Source organism: Antechinus flavipes, chromosome 2, assembly GCF_016432865.1.
Source record: "Antechinus flavipes isolate AdamAnt ecotype Samford, QLD, Australia chromosome 2, AdamAnt_v2, whole genome shotgun sequence".
In the NCBI taxonomy this organism is placed as follows: Eukaryota; Metazoa; Chordata; class Mammalia; order Dasyuromorphia; family Dasyuridae; genus Antechinus; species Antechinus flavipes.
Window position 1 is genome coordinate 499,656,170 of NC_067399.1, and position 22,438 is coordinate 499,678,607.

The 22,438-nt window shown below is 42.1% G+C and overlaps 1 protein-coding gene across 1 annotated transcript; it reads right to left on the bottom strand.

The window, feature by feature from the left end:
* Nucleotides 1-361: 361 nt before the first annotated feature.
* On the bottom strand, nt 362-22,233 carry ZER1 (zyg-11 related cell cycle regulator). Its single transcript, XM_051980123.1, has 16 exons — nt 22,029-22,233; nt 15,794-16,056; nt 14,932-15,082; nt 13,371-13,807; nt 12,812-12,988; nt 12,057-12,171; nt 11,594-11,740; nt 10,797-10,970; nt 9,292-9,507; nt 8,832-8,873; nt 8,466-8,585; nt 7,066-7,181; nt 6,750-6,938; nt 5,182-5,279; nt 4,019-4,121; nt 362-2,435 (listed from the first exon to the last, which is right to left on the bottom strand). Exons 2-16 carry the CDS (start codon nt 15,949-15,951, stop codon nt 2,378-2,380), a joined length of 2,301 nt encoding a protein of 766 aa, XP_051836083.1. The 5' UTR covers nt 15,952-16,056; nt 22,029-22,233; the 3' UTR covers nt 362-2,377.
* Between the last annotated feature and the right edge of the window lie 205 nt (nt 22,234-22,438).

Genomic DNA, 22,438 nt, shown 5'->3' on the forward strand with positions numbered 1-22,438 from the left:
TCCCCTGGCCATCCTACCTCAGATGGCTTGTTCAAGAAGCAGACAGGGGGCTCACAACTGTAATGGGGCTCCCCAAGCTTGACTATTTTCTAGAAGTTATGTAAACAAATTGAAGGGCCATAAACTGGTCATAGGGATCCTGGTATTTTTCTGTATGAAATGTTAGTTGCTATTCCTTGATAGAAATGATGTCTCTCAAATTATTCCATCAGGTGGCACTCAGCCCTCCCTATCCACATAACTATCAATGAAATAAAAGTGGATGAATTAATACTGGGGCAAGTAATCCCTATTTCTTGTATGGTTGTCTGGCTCTGAGGAGTCCCATCCTTGCCCCAATAAAGACTCTTGACACCCCCTCCACTTTGCACAAAAATGTATTTCTGTGACATCCCAAGTTACAGACACTTACACCGGACCTGGTTGCTTCTTCAAAGCAAAAGGCTGTGCCAAGGTCCTCATAGCAGGGACAGTCCAGGTGGGAGGGGGGGGTGGGGTTGCTCTGTCCCTGGTGGATGGTCTGGCAAATGGCTCAAACTCAGCCCCACTACAAAGACTGGAAAATTCAGAGTTCACCTAACACAGGCTCATCCTTGTTGAGAGCTGAGCATGAGAAAACCAAGGGGGAAAGGGATATTTCAATTCTCCTACACCATCCTGTTTCAAACAGAGTTAAACACTCAGAGAAAAGGCTAGTAGGAGGGACTAGGAAGGAAGAAGAGGAGAAAAGATTTTCTGAGTGGTTGGCTTCTAAGTACTTATCATTGACAATCTCCCAGGGCCCCCCTCCAAACTTAAAACAATTCAAAATTACACCAAAAAAAAAAAAAATCAAGAGGGTTTGGAACAAAATGTTTAAAAATACATACAAGTCTCACACTGTCCAAAACAAAGCACAGAGGTTCCAAAGGAAAAGTCAAGAGATTACAATGCCCCATGGTACTGCCTGCTCCCAATGGGACGGATTAGGCTGTACCACTGAAAAGTGTCTGTTGTGCTGGTCTGGAGAAATGTGTGTTGCCACAGTGTTGGCCTGGGGGAGAGGGACTTCCCCACTCTAGATGCAGTTTCTAATGCAGATCGGAGTGGGAAAAGATATGCTAGGGTTGAGGGCTCTTTTTTAGCAAGCTCTCACCTCCAGCTGTCCCCAGGTCTCCTCCAGCTGCTCTGAGTCATTCCTCCAGGCTCTAAGCCGCTGCAGGGGAAGCAGTGACAGGGTTGTCAGCTGCCAAGGGTTAGTTGGGTGGGGGGAGGGGGGAACAGGGAAGCATGGCTAGCTCAGCTATCCTGGAAGGAATGCCCGAGACAGGCAAGCACTTAATAGTTACAGGGCCTTGGAGGCAGACGTTTTAAGCATGTGCATCTGCTGGGATGGTGGAGGAATCTGTCCCTGTTCTATTTTCTATGGGAAGAAAAGCTCCTTCACTCCTCTTTTATTTGAAGAGGAGAGAGGCCTAGGCCATAGCAGGAGAGGGAGAAGAAAGGAAGTAGCTTAATGCTACCTTAGCAGCATGGCTTCAGAGTGGGAATATCAGTGGCGTGTAAAAACCAATGCAAAAAATCACCATGGAGAATAGTGAACCGGGTACAAGACTCTCCAAAGGGGTAAGGGGCAATTCTGAGCTTACAAAGGCTAATGACCTCTTGTCCATGATGAGTCTCCTAATCAACACTGTCTATGCCTTGGCACTGTGAATGGCTTTGTGCCCTGCCTCTTAACAGTCAACAGCCAAAGACCCTGGGCTTTCTAGGACCTCTTCAGGGTTTGTTCTGAGACCGTCGGTGTTCTTTTACTGCTTTCCTTCAAACCCCCCTCCCCACCTAGTCTGCTTCCACCAGGCCCAAGAGCCTAGTCTAGTCTCCCAGCTAACTCAGGGATTTAGTACAGGATACCAGGGGTGGGCTGGTGCCTTGCACAACAGTAGAGGGACAGTGGAAATAATAAAAGAAGAGAGCTGAAAGTCACAATCCAAGCTTTGAGCCAGTGGGTGGTTGGTGGGGGAAAAGTAATGGATATTGGAGGCTCTCTGTGGGCTTCAAAAGGCCAAAGAATGTTGCAAGGAATTGGAGAGGGGGATGTTTCTTTTGTTTTTGTACAGAAATCATACACACAAAACTTCAATTCACACTTCCTAACAAAAAATTATATATATATATATATGCATATATATATATAATATATATATATCTTACTAATGTTAAGGAAAAGCATTGGTTGTGCAAAAGTTCCCCCAGTGCACCTTCATCTCATTGGGGTCCCACACGCACAGGATGGGGGCCTTCCGACAGCCAGGCTGGTGAGAATTCCTCCCTAGATACAGTAATTTAGAGAGAAGTTGGGACCTGTGCGGGCCAGAATCGGGAGGGCCCATTGCCTCTATCTGGATGTGTCCATGTTCTCCTCCTTAAAGTTACTGCAGTGCTCTATCACCTTCCTGAGGATGACACAAGGAGAATGGGAGGTATGATTTAGTTGCAGGGCCTAGAAAAGGAGGCTTCAAGGTACCATGAATAAGCATCAGGTGCTAGGATTCTAGGACTCCTATTTCTCCGAAGGACAAAGATGTATGCCTAGATATATCAGTCAGCAAGATCAGATTGGTGGCACTAGGCCATGGCATCTATTCTCTATCCCCAAAGGGTCACTGCTACTATATGCTGTAGCAGACAAGCATTTCATTAGTCTTGTTATCCAATCGTCCTTTAGTCATTCTTATTCACTGACCACCTCCTTTTCCCCCCTCTACTTGGGACTGCCTTGCATCCCTCAGCGTTTCATGTCTTCTCATCATGCTCTTCCATTCTGCACATCCATCTGGTCAGTGTCAGGCTGGCTGATGATTAATATTCAATGGTCATATTCCTTGTCTACTATTCCTCTGGCTAGTACAGCTCTCTACCTGTTCCAACTCTTGCTCACATGTATCACTCTTTTCTATCTAAAACAGTCAATGATGCTTTAGCCCCAGAAGAGCTAAAATAGAAATTTCATTTGTTCCTTTACCTGAGCAAAGAATGTCTACTGTGAGACAGGAGGTGCAAAATGTCTTTTCTGAAACTACCACCAAGGTTCTCATGCCTAAACTAATGCTAAGTTCATTTTTTTTTCTTGTCTAGACCTGTGATTTCATCCATAAAGGAAGCTCTTTGTGAGGAACTTCTACTAGTAGAAATCACCAACTTCTCTGCAAGTGGAAATTTAAAAAGTTGCCTGGGGTCACCAAAGTTTTAAAGTTATTTTCCCAGAGGTCACATAGCCAAAATGTCAGAAGTTGGAATTAATTCCAGATCTTGGGCTTTAAGACAAGCTCAGCTCTCCATCTACTCCAACACTGGACTAAAGGGAATTACTTCTAAGGAATACTAGAAAGGCCAAGTTCCTCATCTGGCACAGGCATAGGAAGAGAGGTGACCTTTAGAGTTCCCAGCCATTTAAAAAGCCAGAAATAAAGCAATTTTAGTTATTACTGGTTAACATCTGAGGTACTGGTCTGAGAATCCTTTTATGAAATCTCTGAAGTGTTACATAGCTTCATATTTATAAATTCACTCCAATTTTGCTCTGTCTTAATTCTTACTTGTTTTTAGAGTTCACACTCTATCTATTCTTTGTTCTATAAGTCTTACAACAGTCTTTGACCAAGAACAATAAAAAATTCTAATCTGGTGTCAACACTCAGAGGTGACAAAATAGAATGGAGAACTGGGGAAAACAAGATAACTTGATTAAAAAAATGGAGACAATCCCCTGTCTCCCCAGAGAATTTGGCAACACAACCTTCCTGAGTGATATGGGTGTCCATTACCCAGCTCACGCTCCCCTTATCCAGTTTAGCTGTCCTTGTTCTAATTCTACATTCTAAAGTCCTCGGCTGCTTGGGGTCTCCGGACACGAATTTCATGCATCCAAGGTGGTACATTTCTGCCCTGCCCTTTCATAAAGCACCCCAGTACAGCCCACCTCTACAAACCACAGCTGCAAGCAGTCAAGTATTAAAACATCTCTCCTGTTTCCTACCGGGCCATTTCCTTGGTCTCCTGGCGGGCAGAAGCCATTTTGATCATGTCCCTCAGAAGCGGCATGCCGCCTTCTTTGATCAGCAGGGGGCAGTACTTGTCAGCTGTGTGAAGGGAGGGAGACCACAAGTCAAAAGATAAAGCAACAAGAATCTACAATGTCTCCAGAATAAAGGGCCCTTGATTCAGGCACTGTAGATAATACAAAGATCTACAAAAAAACAGTTCCTGGCTTAGAAGAGCCTACAGTCTAGAGGCTCTAGACTCTAACTCATATTTAAGTAATTTTTTATGGATCACAAAGTGTTTTACATATGTTATTTTACTTTTAGTTATAGGATTATTATATCCTATGAAGTAGGTGATAAAGGCAGACAGATTAAGATAGGTCTCTTGGTCCTCAACCTTACTCACAAATTCTTTTTTTTTTTTTTTTAATAATAGCTTTTTGTTTTCAAAATGCATGCAAAGATAGTTTTCAACATTCACCCCTGCAAAACCTTATGTTTCAAATTTTTCTCCATTTCCCCCTTCCCCTCAGACAACAAGCAATTCAATAACATAAACTTTCCTTTTATCTAAAAGAGAGAAAGTAGAGATCTGGCAAAATGAAAAAGTAGATCCATCATAGAAGGTGGGTTTCCTATGAGTCAGACTGCAAGTTCTAAGGCTTTGCTATCTGCTAAGACCTATCTTTCCTAGGATGATTTATGAGCACGATTCAGGCCAATATAAAGGTCCTCTGTGGGGAGATAAGACCCAATTCTCTTATTCCAATTTTGGGACAAGCAATGTCTTCTTTGGTTCTGGCTCCATGTACTGACAATAACAACTGAAAGCTGTCAACAAGGCAGAACTATGATTTTTCATTCGGTGGAAAACCAAGGGGGTTTTGGAAATGGTTCCAAGTTCTTGGCTAATTACAATACATATGAGATAATGGCTATGTCCCCTATTTTCAAGTCTCCCAAACATTCATTTTGCAGCACTGGAACCTATTGGTTTGTAAATTACTTTTAAGATATGTCTTGTACACGCTAGCTCAACACTATGTGGTCTAAAGATAAGGATGATGGCTATAATTTGTGATTATCTTTCCTTAGGTTCCTTCCAAGCTCTTGAACAAGATGGGTCTATTTGAATATCAGATGAACAGATACTTACGATAGACTGACACAAGGTTGTACAGAGCCCAAGTTGCCCAGTGCTGACTGACAGGGGATATGCCCTGGGGAAGTAGGCGAAGAATTGGTTCAAAGGACCTGAAAAGAAAAAATACTGTGACCTCTGCTATATTTAAAGTAGCTCTCCTTATGTTTTCGTATATTTTTGAAAGTTCCAAAGCATCTGGTTAAAAAAGAAGGACTTCTGTGTTACAGAGGACCAGCTATTCACAGTGATGGCATTGGAAAGGCAGTGTTTAATTAGGCTGTCAAAAAATATTTATAGTCAATATCTTGGCTTCAAACTAATTAACTCACTGGGATAGGCTAAGTAATAGAAGGGTAAGAAGTAAAGTAGAGGAGTAAGGAAGGATGGGAGGAAGCAAAGCAGAGAAGTGAGGAGAGATAGGAATAGGGTGAGAAGGATAGTGAGGAAAATGGAAAATGAACAAGCAATTATAGATTAGAATATGAATTAGATGAATTCACTCATAAAATGAAAAGAGATAGTAGATTAAAACTTTGAACACAAAAATATGTTGCTTTCAGGAAATGCTATAAAAATGAAAGATATATACAAACATAAAATAAAGATCAGGAGTAGAATTTATCATTAAAAAAAACCAAGGCGTAGTAATCATGTTTATCAGACAAAATTAAAGTTAAAATGATTTAATCAAAATAGAAACACAGAGAAACTACATTATATGTCAGTTTTATTTATTTTAAATTTTAGACTATTTAAAATAACTATATAGTATAAGATTAGAATATTGCTGTGGTATAGGAAATGATAAAGTGGTAGATTAGAAAAACATGGAAAGACCTAGACATATGAAGGAAGATGCTATCCCACCTTCAGAGAAACAGGATAAATGGGAATAAGCATAGTACAGTCTTACATAAATGCATATAAATGTATGGATATGTTTATCATATGTCTATATGTCTACAGTACATGTATGAATATATGTTATATATAAAATATACCTTTGCTTAATTGTAACATTCTTGGGAGGAGGGGAAATAAAGTAAAAAATGCACAGCAGAAAACAAAAGAAAATTTACAAGGAAGCAAAAATGGATAGCTCTGAACATAATGTGTAGGATTAATTATAAGGCTTTCTTGGAATAGAAATTAAATGCTTTAGTATTTTGAATCCTCTCATGTTCTGCTGTGTACATGGAAATTTTTTTTTCCTTTTTTAATTCTGCATTTATGTTTAAAATAAATAAATTAGAAAATCAAACTAATCTACCGTGGTGAGTTGAGCAAGTTAAGAGGGAAGAAATACACTTAGATTCAAGTAAAAATTACGTGGTTATGAATTTGCAAAACATTAGCCTTCAGGAAGAGGAGGAAGACATAACTTTTATGGTCGAGGAAGGAAATAGTTCTGTCTTGGGACAAAGTGATCTCAGGTAAAGGGTTAGTAGAAAGGGACTGAATAAGCTCTATCTAAATCTTTCACTAGAAGACTCATAGAATAAATTTCTTTCTTCTTAGCTTTCTGTGTGTGTCCCATACTACCAAAATGGGGAGACTTCTTCCCCATTTCCCCAACTTACCTATAATTGATGTTTCTCCGGGAGTTGATGTCCCAGCTCTGGATGGCTGTCCACATTCGTTCTACTACTTCCTCTCGCCGAGGTTCACAGATTCCCCAGGCCTCTGGGCCATCAAACATAATGTGGGAAAGAACACCACAGGCATTGTAGGATACTTCAATTCCATCAGCTTTACTCTCCAGCAGGTTGCTACCAGAAAGAGGACAGGAAGAAGTTAAAGTTTTGCCTAACATAACTGGAATCTGGTAGGAACTAGGACTGACTCAGTGTGGTCACTAGAGCTGAAATGAGGGAACCAAATTCTGGAAGTACTAACCTGAAGACAGTGATGAATTGTGAAGTCATTAGCTGGGGCCGCAGTTCCTTCACCTCTGCAACATTTCCCAGAAGTCCTAACATATTTCGGTGTAATTCCTGCTTCTCTGGGAACTCCTGGGAAAATGAGAAATAACAGAGAGACAGATACAGGGATGTGGGCTAGAGGGAATGAGGAGACCTGGTAGTAGCCATTAAAGCAAAAGTTTCTCCTAAGGTACAGAAAATTCTTAATAAAAAAATTGACAGGGATTCCATGTTTCTAGTTAAGAATTAGGGAAAAGACTCATGCTAGTTCAGACCAAAGAAAATTCCATATAATTGTTCCTACAACATATTTGCTCATTTCTACTTCTTTTTTCATCCTATTCCTCTATCCAAACTGTATCTTTAGTCTGAATCAAGTGTTCTTTTCAAGTTCATTGGTCCTCCTTTCTGTAAACCTTTAAAGTAGGAAAGTGAATACTGCATAATTTAGTATTAAGTAATGCAAAATCTTCTAGCACAGTGTTTCTTGTGCATGAGTCATATTTTCACAATTAGATTACAATTCTTTTTGATAGCAGGGACTATAAGACTATGTAATCTCTCTTGTGTTCCTCACAGGCCCATCACAGGTAACAGACACAGATTAGAAAAACTGATTTTCTTTAGCCTATAAAGATGAACGCTAAGAAAAAACATAATTAAGATATATAAAGACAGAAACAGCATGGGAAGAGGCAAATATAGAATATTTTCTAAATATTAGAATGAAAAGGCCTCTTTTGAAACCAGAGCAAGATAAGTTATTTCTCACAATGAGCAGCAAGTCTCATAATGGAATTCATAACACCAAGAGACCAGAAATATAAATGGATCTGAAAAAGAGTTTGTACAACACATGAAAGACTTCTGAACTCTGAAGTGACCAAATGAGACTTCACAAGTGATGATAAAGCAAATCTGCTGACTTTTCTTCAAACGTGCTAGAATACAGAATGAAGCAGATATTTTCTGATGTGGCCTAGGTGTACATTTATTTGCTCAACTTCATTTCTTTGTGACAAGGGAATGTTAAAGAAAAGTGGTCACGTTTTCTAAATAGCCAAGCCAAGATATGAATACTAGGAGAAATTGAGATAGACCTAACCTTTAAACTTTTATCAGGGAAAGCCACCTTAGCCAAGACAAACCTCTATAGGATGACTGATGATGACAACATCCCCCAAAGGGATGGACTCAGTGATGGCAGCCCAGTGTACCTGTGTCATAGCTTTTGCCTGGTTGAATGGCTATGTGGGACCTAGGAACAGAGGGCTGGAATTACAACATCCAAACCCCAATTCCCAGGAAGTCTCAAAGAGCAACAATGCCCTTGGGGTGACATATGCTCAGCCAGACTGGCCAAAGGGCACTCACCTTTAGGCATTCCAGGAAGAGCTTCATGCCGCTGTAGTTAAGGAACATCTCACAGTTGTCTGGCGTCTCGTCAGTGATATTCCACAGGGCGCTCCAGGAGAACTCCATCACCTGATCGCACTGCAGGGGGAAACCATAATGGATCAATCTCTGCTATTTCCCAGGGATAAAGTATGTCCATATTATCAAGATAGAAGGAACGGAGGTAACAGATGCCCGACTATCGCACAGAGGAAATGACATTTAAAAGTTACCATACCACTTCCCCATGAGGAGTTCTTAGGAGGGACCGATCCCGCCCATGGAACAAACCATTTCCATTTGTTGAAGGGAAGAAGAGCTGATAATTATTATCTAAGAACTTACTGTTTTGTCCATTAGCTTTTTCTGAATCAACTTTAGCATGGTCTGTAGGCAGAGAAAATGAATTACTAAGTAGGTATCCAATCATGATTCCAAAAAATCCTAAAACTGGAAGGGATCTCTATGGCTATTTAATCTTGTCCTGTTTAAATCAACTCAAGCAGGCAAGTATCAAGTCTATTTTGAAGACACTCTAATGGAAGATATTCCCCAAAAATCTTTTGTTCATCCATTGCAATACTTACCAAATGTTCATAATTAGAAAATCCCGCTATCTAAGCTAAATGACACACTACCACCTATTCTTTTCCCAAAACACTTTCCCTTGCCCTCTACCAAAGGCAGGAAAAAGTACAAGTTAGATATCAGGGAGGGAATTCATGTAATCCAGAAATGTTTCCTATTGGCAGAAAAGGACTTGCATTAGGGAGGTTAGGTTGTCAACCCCAGACATTTCACGCACCATGACAAAGCCCATCTTGCCCACAGCCTCCTTGTGGTCATTGTCCACCTGGCAGACAAGGGCATTGCAGAGGTGCACAGCGATTCGCTGGATTGACTCATCCTGTCGAGTGGGGTTGAGGATGCTGAGCAAGAGTTCATTGACCCTCCGGTACTGGAACTCCAGCTCCTCTGGGATGCTGAAGTTGCAGAGTGTCAGGCAGCAGTTCCGCTGAACCTGGGGAGGGTGGACCGGAAAGTGTGCTCAGTCATGTCCCATCACCCTGACTCTTTTCCTACCCCACCCTTTCCCTTAACTCCAATTCCTCCATGAAGACTTCCCAGAAATAACCCTATTTGCCACCCTATTTCAGACACATACATAGATCAATCACAAATTAATCAAGTCTTTCTCAAGCCCCAGCAGCTAGATGCTAGGAGGAAAAGAAAGAAGTCCCTTCCCCTTAAAGAGCTCAATCTAGCTATGAAACATAACATCACAAAAGAATGTTTAAAAAAAAAAACAGGTACTAAGCTATGTAGTGTTGACTCAAGAAGGAGAGAGAACTGTGGCTTGGGGTGGTTGGAGAAGTCTTCCTGGAAGATGAGGGAGTTGAGGACTCAGGTAGAGGGTGGTTGGAAGGCAATCCAAATAGGGAATAACCATGAATAAAGGCCAGTAGAAGAACTAAGAGAACTAACAATAGGTGCCAAGGACAGTGAATAGTTTCACTTGAGTAGAGGGGAAGATACAATGAGATAGAGCAGGAAGTATTGATGGGTAAGGCTGTATTTATTATAACAAGGATAAACATGGAGTCTGGAGATTAAAACAAATAGAGGAGATACTGTAATAGGCAATACCATTTCTTAGGTTCTTAGGAAAAGGGACAATTTTCAATTTACTTCAACAAAATTTATTATGCACCAGCTATACAAAACACCATTAATAGATGCAGAGGATACAAAGAGAGGAATGAAAAATAGTTCCTGGCTTTTACTAGTATATATGACATATAATCAGCTAAGTAAATAAAAGTTCACATAAAAAGGGAGAGGGACAATCAGAGGGAGACATAGAAAAGAGCTGCAGAGGAGGGAGCATCTTGGCTGAAGAAGTAGAAGATATTTGAAAGCAGGAACCATGTTTCAATTTGTCTTATCCTTGTTAGCACAGTTCCTTGGACATGGTAGGTATTCAATGGAAGGAAGGTAAGGATTCTTAAAGGTAGAGATGAGGGAAGAAGGGCAGTCTATTCAAAGAGATAGGAACCAGCAACCCAATGCTGAACTAAGGGAATCTTGAGCAGACTAGTCTGCTGGCAATCTCTTGTATTACAAGTCACCTTTTTGTAAAATGTCTTTATGTAAGTATCATGTATTTCTGCCTTATCTTCCCCATTAAACTGAAAGTTCCCTTAGTGCAGACCAACACGCAATGGAATGTGGACAGAACTCAATTTATGCTCTTCAAAGCCCTGCATCCCCAACCTTGACAGATATATGGCTAAAGATTAGGGTTCTCACCGTCACCTCCTGGTAGGATTCCATGCCATTGAGTACCACTTGGATGACTTGCCGGCGGAGCTTGACACTCTGCTCGGGGCGGTACTCTGAGTTGGTCAGGTAGAAGAGTGCAGCACTGCCTGTCACCTGAATATTTTTGTCATATTTGTGGCACTTGAGGGCGGTAATGACCAGCTGTTCAGGGAGAAGAAGAGAGTCAGGGAGAGGAGACTCCATCTTAATTTGAAGCCAAAAGCAAACAGTCCTTGTAAGCAAGCCTCCCTTCTCCTTCACCTCAATCACGGCAATTATGTGCAAGGCACTGGGCCATAATGAATATCGATAAACTTGAAGGGAGAAGGCAGTTCTGGGAAACAAGCAGCCAGGGGTTGGGAGCTGGACCTCCTGGTTGCTGGTTCAACAGACCCTTCATAACTCAGGTGCGTTCATTCTCCCTTCCCTTGTCAGCAGTGTGGGGCTTGTGCTAATTACACCTCATTGTCATATCTCAGGGCAACATTGGCTCAGGTGGTGACTAAACCCCAGAAACCTCCCCCAACCATGAGATGACAAACAGCCCCAGAACCTCCTTTCCAATTTCAGTCCAGATCTAAGAAACCAGAGTGCTTCAGACTTTCTCTGGGACCAAGACAGACAAGACTTTATAAAGCACAGAGTCCTTTCCAAAAGAATGATAGGAGGACGACACTAGGATAGTTGTGCTAGAACACTGTGGCTTCGGGGTAGGAAAGTTCTGCAATAGAAGAAGCTATGGAAGGTGCTGGAGATAGGGACTCTGGGTTGAGGGATGGGCTGACCTGCAGGGCTCGGAGTAACTGATTGCAGCGCTCAATTCGGGCAATGTCAAAGAGAAGGTTGATGGCTCGAGAGGTGATTTCTGGCCGGTGCTCTGTGTAAGCCTCGATGGCATTTAGCACCTGTTCCTCATTCTTGTCACCACTCACCTGGTGGTATGCAGGGGAAGATGAAAAGGGGCATTCAGTTCAGTGATCTGCCCAGAGAGCAAAGCAGAGAGAATCACAAGGACCTGCATTAACTGAATCCTCACATCTTAGGATCTCCTACTCATTTTAGCCTCGATGAGGTAGATTTCTTTATACTTGAGGTTCCTATTTTAAGAGAGCAGTCCTCACTTTTTCTGGCATTCAGAGCTTTCTTCCTGCCAAACCTGCCGTAGGGTTTTAGTGCCAGGGATTAGGGAAAGTTAGGAGGGATTCCTTACAAAATTATAAGCTAACTTGTCCTTTCTTTGACTCTTACCTTGTAGGCTGGAATATGTGTCAGACGGCACAGAGAAGTCTCAAAAAGCCCAAGGAATTGCAGAGGTCGCTTCAAGGCCCGAAAGGGGGTGATGCTGCTCTTACAAGGCTCGATGCTGGGGAGAGATGCCCCTCAAGAGGTCACTTGCTGTAGTATTTATGGGAACATGCAAATTCTTCCCCCATAACAATAAAGAACCACTCTAGACCCTGCTCAAACTGAAAGGCTGAATGTAGATTTTACATAGTGTGGCAATGCTAACCCCTCTTCTTAGTACCTATCGGGTGTTCAAATGAGTTACAAAGGAGTGCCAGATTCCAGGATTTCCTTGAAATATACTGGACATTTGCTTATTGATGGTCAGTATGAGGCAGGGAAGTAGGGGGAGGGAATGCTGGGAATCTGCTACATTTTCTGTAGCTTTTTTAAGGAGTAAAGAGAATAGCTTTGACCTTTTAGAAACCTTTTCCAGTAATCTGGGAATTTACCCAAACTCCTTCATGAAAGATTCCATCCAAATCAAAGCATTAAGCCTCCTGTGCCTGAATAATGAAAGTTGCTTTCCAGTGGATGATCACAGGACATTGAGAAACTCAGAAGATCAGGAGTCAGGTTAATGAAATATAGCATCCTATCCTGAGTGAGCTCTGGGCTTTCTTCATAACACCGTGGCTTGGCAGAGCCCAAAGAGAGGCCAACCCTTGAAGAAAATGGACTGAAAATACTTTACTTAGTCCAGCCTGTCCAGTTCCTACCTGGTCTGCCCGGCTTCCTCATCCATCTTAGAGATGCTGCAGTTTTCTAGCATCATGTGGCCAGAGATGTCCAGTGATACCAGATTTCCCAGCTTCTGAACAAAAAGGCTCAGCACCTTCCTTGTCAGCTTGAACTTATAGTAGCTGGAGAGCCGGTCTCTAGAGATGTCCAAGTGCCTGGAGGACAACAGGATGTCCAAGAGGTCAGGGGCTGGTTTGCTTGGGTGCATGATACTCCCTTGATCCAGACCATTCTGGGAAGAAACATGCTGGGACTTGGATATACTCCAGAACAATCAAGTTCAGTTGTATGTCTGCGATGGAGAGGCAAAGTTTCTCAAAAATGAACACCTGTCTCATACCTGAGGACCAGAGAATATAGTTATCTCTGAAACAGCCCCCAGTTCCAAAGAAGACTCAGAGTCCCTGAATTATCTGTACCCTAAGAAAACTATAGGTCACCAGAAAGGTCCTTTTTGGGGGTCCCCAGAAAGTTTGTTTTTCTGTCCTAGAGTATGTGGATGAAAGGATAAGGAGGAAAGGAAAAAAAAAGACTCACCGAAGTTTGTGAAGCTGAACAATGACACGGATATGCTCATCAGATAGGTCCATGTTGTAGAGAACTAGAGACACCAAACTATCCTTCCACTGAGTCAGGAAGGCCACATCACTGGTCTGGATGCCTGAAAGATCTAGGGCAGCCAGGGATCGGAGGGGTCGAAGAAGAGATTCTACAGGAATCCCCTCAGTCATTCGACCAAGGTTGAGGAACCGAAGACGGCTGAAGCCCTCGAATGTGAAGTCCTTAACCAGTACCTGGCAGGTGGGATTGACCACACACTCATCTTCACAGCCTCCAGGATTCTCCTCTTCATAAAAAATGTTTCGGCATCCAAAGAGGCTCAGGGACACCAGGGTGGGGCTAAAACTACCCAATGTCTGTAGACTCTTGGCAGTCAGCTTCTCACAGTTGGTCAGGTATAATTCAACCAGATCCTAAGAAAGCCAGGGAGATGTGTGAGAATCACAACTACTTCTTGTCCTCCCCCTTTCCATATGGCATCAGCAGGTAATGGGATGGAACAGGCATCAAAAGCCTGCATTCAAATTTCAGTTCTGTCATTTGTGACAGAAAGTCACAAGTCATTTCATCTTTATTGAGCATCACAGTTTCCTCATTTATAAAACTAGAGACCTAATCATATCATTGAAGATATTGTGAGGCTCAAATGAGATAACAGAAGTAAGAGTCCTTTAAAAAAAAAAATAAAGTGCTACACACAAATATGGATTATCACTATTACCAAATACACAAGATGTAAGAGGCAGGATAAACATGGAAACCTTTCTAGCTTGTAGCATGTATGTCACATGATGTCACATGTATGACCGATATGAAATTATTTGCTTTTTGAAGGAGGGAGAAAATTTGAAACAGAAATGTTAAAAAGTGAAAACAATTTTTATGTATAACTGGGAAGTATTTAACAAAATAAATGAAACTGTATTAAATCTAGGGAAAAAAAACAACCTATATTGCCATACCTATTATTTCTTCAACTAGACCAAGAATCAACATGGTATCTAATATTGCCCTCCACTCTTATCTCCTTTTCCCTCCCCTATGCTGTAGCTTCTCCCATCCTGAAAGCATCTAACACTGAGCTGAGTTTAATCTTATTGGATTGATGTTAATATCAGTAATATAACCACAGCCCCTTAGTTTAAGGACCTATTTATGATAAAGTCCGAGGAGGTTGTCTACCCTGACAACAACTTCAAAAGGTAAAGGTCAGACCCCAAATTTCCCTTGATAAATACTCTGGTATGGCGATCCAGTGATTTAGACAAGCCTCTGATGTTCCTATTTTTATTTTTTAGAATATGCCACCAGGGGTAATGCATTCCAAATTTGATAGCCACTTATATAAAATAAGATTTCCTTTCTCTAAAATTATTCCAGTTATCATCTAAATCTTACCTTCCTACATTCTCATTTTTTGCTTTAAAATTTCAGAATGTGGTGAGACCTAATAGTTTTATGTCCCAATTCTCTTTATTGAGTTTATTTGGAGATTCTGCCTGGATCAATCTTATCTATAGGCCTCATATCAGCCTACCTGCTTTCGAATGGCTTCCAGGTCCTGGTCTTGCACCAAGTCCTCTCGAAGATGAATACGAGTGAGACGGGTGCTTCGGGGGTCTGAGAAAAGGCTGAAGAAACTCTCATGGGGCTCAAAATTACAATCAGCATTGACTAGCTCCACATACCTGAGGAAGAGGGATGGCTTAGTCCTGGGGTTAGGAGATGGAACAAGGGCAATATCTTGTACTTGGAATGTCCTCCCAGCTCTTCTCTGTCAATACAAACCCTATTCTTCTCTTTTAAGACCTAGTTCAAGTCTCATCTCTTCCAGAAGGCCTGTTTCCTGATCTGTCAAATGGGAGAAATAACTTCTGCCCTGTCTATGGCCCTGGATTGTTGTGAAGATGAAATATAATGATAGATATGAATGTACTTTGTAAACTATATACAAATACAGAGTATTATTATTACCATTTCATCATAGTATAATTTAATCCCCGATTTTCATGCAGCAAAATTATCTTTTACTGTAATTTCACTACACTTTAGTGGATAATCTTCATGAAATGTTACGACTGAAAAATTGTGACCAACATAATTTGGGCTTTGGTTCCTTGTGACCAGCCTGTAAATAAGCCATTTTACAATTAGGTCGGTCAGGCTTCAGAGTAAAGACTTAGGATCCAAAACCAAGCTCATAGTTGGAGGATTAGGTTCCTCCTGATACTCATCTTAAAAAAAAGTTGGGAGATTGGAATACCCAGGAGTTTTCAACTGGAATCCTGAATACTTTCATTCATCCACAATTATCTCTCTATATATGTATTCATTTACCATAAACAAACCCCTATGCACATGTATATTTTACCCCCAACCACCACTAACCCCTGACCTACTCATTGACAAGCCGGTCACAGATCTCACTGGGTAGGAAGACATCTGGGTGCAGCCGCAAGGTCTCGTTGTCCAATAGGTAACCTAAGGTCCCCTCTAGATTTCGTAGGCAGAAATCTGTGCAGAGTGCCATCAGGGACTCAGGGCTATCCGAAGCCATCCTGGGGCTGGGGCACAGGCGTATGGCTTGAGCCGTGAGTGCCCCAGGGATGATAGGGAGTCCTGTCCTGGTGGTAGTCACAGAGACATTTGAGGTAGAGACAGCCTGGTAACAAGAAAAACAAGGAGATGAGCAATAAACCTGGCCTGTTTCAACTGAAATAATCTCCTCTACTGGGTTTAGGGGGTCCCCTTAGCAAATATGGACACAAACACAACTGATCAAAGATCTGTGGAGCCTAAGCAAAGGGTCTTAAAGCATTTAATGACAAGAGTTTCCTAGAATTGGGACCAAGCTAAGAATCTGAGCTTGTGATGTAATTCTTCAACAGGAATAAGATGAGCCATCAATGTATAGACCTCATTTTAGTCTTTACACCCACATTCTTATGTTATTTGTTGAAAGAGCCTTTCTTGTACCCATAATTCTCATCAACTTTTAAACTAAACATTTTAGGATACTGGAAAGTAGCTTTAGACTGTTCCCTATCTTTCCGATAGTGGAAAACATGGTCCACAATAGGACCAAGTAGGACAAGTAGGATGGCCTACTTGTTCCCTCTGGGTTAGAGGTGGCTTTCTTGACTGGCCCAGTTCCTAACTGCCAGATGTATGAGTATAGTCTCATCCCAGGACCCTGTTCTTCCCAGCTTTCTTTAGATTCTTTCCCCTCTGGTTTGGAAGCTTGATGGTTAGTTGTTATCACCAAGATCAAAAGCTAGAGAGGAATCTGAGTGGCTGGGAAAGTTGGAAAGGCTGGGATCTTTGTTTTATCAACTAGGTAAGAAGTTTTTGGGAAGTGATGTAGATGAATGGGATATATTTGTATTGTGGAGGGATGAATACATACATATGTTGATGAGTGTGGGTAAATGAAAAGTATGCAGGATCCCAGCTAAAAACCTTTAGGGATGCTGATTTGTCATGTATTTTAGATGGTTACTAGGAGGAGCCTAGTACCTCCTGTGCTCCTGGTCATGGATTCTAAGTCTTTCATATGGGATCTGGTCAAACTCCTTCCCAAGTTGGTCACAAGGTAAACTTTGAGTAATTGGATATTGGAGTCTGTGTTATATCGCCTTCCATCACTTACTAATCTGAAAAAACTGATTTTAAAACTGCACATTTCTTTTCTGAGGAATAATGCCTTCCTCACCCACAGACTTTGGTCTCTTGGGCTAGAGACCTCACTATCCTAGATATTCCTGGATGTGTTCAGTGGTTTCTATTCCCCTACTATGCTTTGTGACGTGGTAAGCTAGCCTCTTTGGACTGATTCAATTCTTCCACCCCTACTTCATTTATCCTTTCTCAGGCACCTGCTGGCCTTGGCAAGGAAGAAGGCTATCTCAGGATCCCACTGCTAGGACTGTTCCAAGCAATCAGATCCCTTGGGGATCCTTGCCTCAGGAAGCAAGTCTTGGCTACCCACTTATGCTTTACCTTCTGGCAGTTTTAGACAGAGTGGGTTTTGTGCAGCCCTGGGCACTGGGCCTGTGTTCCCACTAGCCTTATGTACCTCATATAATAAGTCCATTGTGCCAACTGTCCCTCTGGCGACGTGACACCCTCAGGGGACGGTACAATAAACAGGATGCTGGGGTATGGATTTACTTTGCCAATATTAACTATTTTCTCACAAAATGTCCAGTGGTGCCTGAATTCTATTGTCCTCAGGTTTGGGGGGAGAGAAAGGGAGAAGGAAATCCAAGGCTAGCAGAGAGTTACCTTTTTGCTAGGATGGATGAAATCCAAACTACTCTGCTTAGCATTTCAGGTTTTCAGAATACCCATTGCTATTTAACATGGACCCTTTGTTCCAATTATGCCAGTCTACTCACTATCCATTGAACATTATGTACAATTGTGTTCCCATGGCTAGGTTCATACACATTCCCCATTTGGACCTATATGTTATCAGTCCTTTAGTCCGGGTCAATTCACATAGTTTTTCTTAAAATTTCTCCAACTCTATTCTAAAACCAATGATCTACAGATTTTTACAACCCTCATGGTACTTATGGCCTTTATTAACCATTTAGCACTAAAACACAATCTGCTCTGAATTATCAAATAACTATTTCACGTCTTATCTCTCTAATTAGAGTGGATTATCATCTCCTAAAGAAAAGAGACCATATCTTACCTTTTTCTTCTGTTTTAACACTGTAGTGTTAGAAACAGAGGCAGTGCTAGATATAGAGGCAGAACTCATGAATTCACCAAACTTGTAAGTACCCACTATACTTATGGCACTGTGCTAGTCACTAGGTGATAAAAAAGCAAACTTACACTGAAGCTTCCATTCTACTACAGGACAGATATGATGTGAACACAGATAAATATTATAGGAAGTAAGGAGCAATAGAGACAAAGGAGATTCCAAAATGTTCTTTCAAAATTTGAGGAGAAAGTGAACACTTTTGGCTTATTGATTAAGGACCAAAGACCAAGTGATGCCCCATTCTCTATATTTTCAGGGACCGAGAAAACTGACTGCCTGAGGAAGCTTGGGCACACCAGCCCCCTTAGATGCCTAGCTCCCAGGTCATCAGATGATTCTCCTGGGATTAGAGAATCTGGCACCAAGACATATCAATATTCTCAATAGTTGCAACACTTGTGCTAACGTGTGGCAAACTGCAAGGCTCCCTTTCCCCCTTTTCCTATCCCAGGGTTCTTCAGGACCCCATCATATATCACGGCCAATCCAGAAACCCACCAGTAGAAGACAAGCCCCCCCCCCAATGATAACAATGACAGATCACTGAAGAATAATAATCTTTTGTCTTCCTCTAGTCCCCAGAGACTAAAGCCATTAGGCTATTTAATGAGGGTTGAGGAAATGAATATAAAGGAAACTGAGGTCCACAGAGAATAAGCAACTTTCCCAAAGTTGGTGGAAGAAGGATACTTCCAGATTCAATTCAACTCAACCTCAAAGGGAAGTTAAATATTTCTTGATGAAGAAGGGAAAGGCAAGGCCCTTGGAGTAGCTTTGGCCCTGTGAAATATTAACCAAGACACTCAGGGGAAAATCAAAACAAATGCCCTATTTATAGAGGCTGGAAGGTCTCCAGAACTAAAAGAATAATAGAGCAAAATTGGTCCAACCCATAGGAGAAAAAAGATGCAGCCAGCCCAGAGAGTCTGGTTAGATCAAAGAGCAAGAGGTCAGAGTGTAAATTCCCAGATAGTGCAGTGATTCTCTTGATACTTAAAGAAGCTACTACTGAATCCTGGGAGTCAGTGAGCACTTCAGCCTGGGCATCAGACAAGAAATGAGGAGCAGAGAATGATAAAATCCATGACATTAAGATTCAGAAATGAGAATGACTTAAAGATCTTGAGGTAGAAATTGTGGAGAAAAGGAAGGGAAGCATGTGGCTGTTGGCACAACTCCAAAGAAGTAAAGGGTGGATGCACTAGGTCAGAATGGGATTCCAAAAGCCTGGGCACGATCTTGACTCTATTACTCTTCTGTCATCAAACATGGATAAGAAAAAGAATCTTCTATGTGGGTCTCAATTTCTTCTTTATGGACAACAGGCTTCTCTTAGCTTCCTTTGAATCCCTATACCTCTTATTATCCATTTCATTCTTTTGGTACTTAAGATAGACTGCCTTACATTATTATTTATCTGAGCTCTTCAGTTAGACTATAAAGTCTAAAAAGTATTTGTCTCCCATAGTTCCCTGCTAAATGCCTTGAATAAAATAACTGATAAATACATTCCAATTAGTTAGTTGAGGCTAGAGGAAACTTAAAGCTATAAAGTCTTAGAACAATATCCATCTATATTTTTATTGAGAGCATACAGTTGAGTCAATATAGAAAGTTAGTACTAGTAAGCAATCAGAGGTGTAGAAAGGTTTTATGTGCTCCCTGCTTCCCAGCATTGAACTCGGGAGTGAGTAGATTAGTCTTACTGTCTTTTATTCTGTTTATTCACACATAAGACTGTGGATGAGAAGCCTTGGCCAAGACAATCTCTGGCGAAGACACTGATATCACTACTTCTGAGCTTTGGCACTGTTAAGAAAGATAGCTGGATTCTAGTCCTAGTTCATTACTGAAATAAATGCATAGTAACATACAAGTTAAAGTGAACTTACGATTCCTTATGTATAAATAAAGAATCCATGCCTTGACTATCTCAAAGGGTTATTGTTAATTTCTAATGAAATGTAAAAATGCTTTGAAAACTCCTCATGGTCCTGTATTATAAAGGAGTTTTGAGGGATTGGGAGCACAAGGAGGAAGACACACTATTTAAACCAAGAAGCAAAATCTCTTTTGGAAAACCTAATGCCTTAAGGTCAATGGCCTGAAGGAGTTGACTTGGATTTGGAAGACAAATGATCTTTTAAATCTATTTCAAAGGTCATTCATCTTAGAATTTAGTCACTTAATGGGTTCTATGAATCTGTTCCAGACATCCAGGGTGGTACTTTAGGGTTTGCAAAAACCCTTTACAAAATATTATCTCAACTGATTCTCACAACTCCCTAATGTAGGTGCTATTATTATCCTTATTTTACAGATGAGGAAACTGAAGTATATGGAGTTAAGTGATCTACCTAGCATTACCAAGCTAGTATTTGTGGCAGAATTCAAACTCAAATCTTTATGGCTCCAGGTTCGTTAATCTATCCCAGATACGAACAATCTTGGCCCTTCCTGTTCCAGCCCCTTAACCCAACACAGCAGCACAATCTAAGAATATGGGAGGGTGAGGAAAGGAGGTGGTTCTAACATAGCTAAAAAAAGACACATGTCTGGTACCATGTCCATATTTCTTCCCTCTATCCAGCCCCATCCTATTTCCATTACCAAGACAAAAAGGAGATAGGATTGCTCCACTAATACATATGCCTTAGAATTTAGGTTGCACTTTTGTGATCTCATGTCTTTTTCAAGGCTATTTTTGATATTTGTTTTTGTTTTACTTTTACCAGATTTACCTGAATTGAAATGATTCTGGTACGATTAGTGGAAATTCTTAGGCAATTTCCACTCCCCTATTCCAAGGAATCAGAGGCAGAACCTCAAAGAATAAGAAACAGAAAATCCTCAAATGAGGCACCAGCCACAGAGCCTCAGTGGATTGTTACTGCAGTGTTTTTCTAACTCCCCAAAAGTGTTGTGTTCCCTTTACTACAAATATTACATTACTTAGAAGCAGTCTTTATCAGAACACCCATAACTTTTGAGCTTGGAGACTTAGTACCACATGGGTCAGAGTGAAAGGAAAGCACTCAAACTCCATCATCCACAATTCTGTCCACAGAGAAGACAAAAGAAAAATAAGAACAGATACACTAGCAATATCCCCAGTCATTTAACCATGTCATTGAGGGAGGAAATGGGAGGGAGAGATAGAGGAAAGTTTTAACGGCCAATTCTATAATGAAGTGGATTTCACTTATTCCAGCCTTATGGACAAAAGAATGCAGTGCTTTCCAGAACCATTCCACTAGGGAAGTGGGAATGTTGAGGGAAAATAGAGAGACGATGGGAAATCTTGGGGAAGAAATCAGAATCTTGCACCGAGGGGGTGGGGACGTGAGTATATTGGTGGGGGGACGAGGAAGCAGAGTGAGGAGAGATTTCATCCTCGGGTGGTGCTGACCCTGGGAGAAAGTCGGGGCGGAGGTGGGGAGGAGTAGCCCTGGAGTGGTTTCCTTAGCAGCCTTTAGTAGTAGGAGGAGGGAGGCAACAGGGATAGGAGATGGGACCTGGGGGTGGTGGGACTAATTGAGGATGGCCGATCTAAGATCCAGCAGAGACAGTGGAGAAGGCAGCGAATCTTGCACCAGGAATCAGGAATCTACTAGATCCGGTGTGCGCACGAGGCAACAGGGTGGGGGAGAAAAATCTAGTGGATCCCAGACTAAGGATCCCAATGGATTTATTTGATCCGGTTGGCATTTAGAGGAAGGGGGAGTGAGGTTATCCCAGTTTCGTCGGGTGTTTTCCAGGATCCACCAGAGGCGGAGGAAGAGGGGAATCCAATGGATCCCTGAGTCTGGAGAGTCCAGGCAGACGGAGGGGGGGGGGGGGAATCCCGCACTCACCTTCTTCTCCCGGCTGTCGGCGGCACGTCCGTTCCCTCGGTGCTGGGGCGGGAGGAAAGCCGGCCCGCCCGCCCGCTGCTGGCTCTGGGCTCCGGGCCCCGAGCCCGTCCTCCCGAATCCGATCCCAGCTCTTCCGTCCGCCTCTCGGTCCTTAGGTCTCAAGCTCAGCCGCCGCCGCCGCCGCCGCCGCCGCCGCTGTCAACAAACCCGGAGCCCGTCACTTCCGGGGCCGCCCCTTAGCAACCACGAACTGGTTCCCTCGCTCCAAAGTCCGGAGGGGAACGGTGGGGAGCCGTGGGAAGGTTCTGCTGTCGAGGCAGAGCCTCTTCTTATTCTGGCTCTCCCGCTTTTTAACTCGTGATCTCCACATTTCTTTCGGTCACTGTCTTCCTATTACCGCCTCTCCAAAC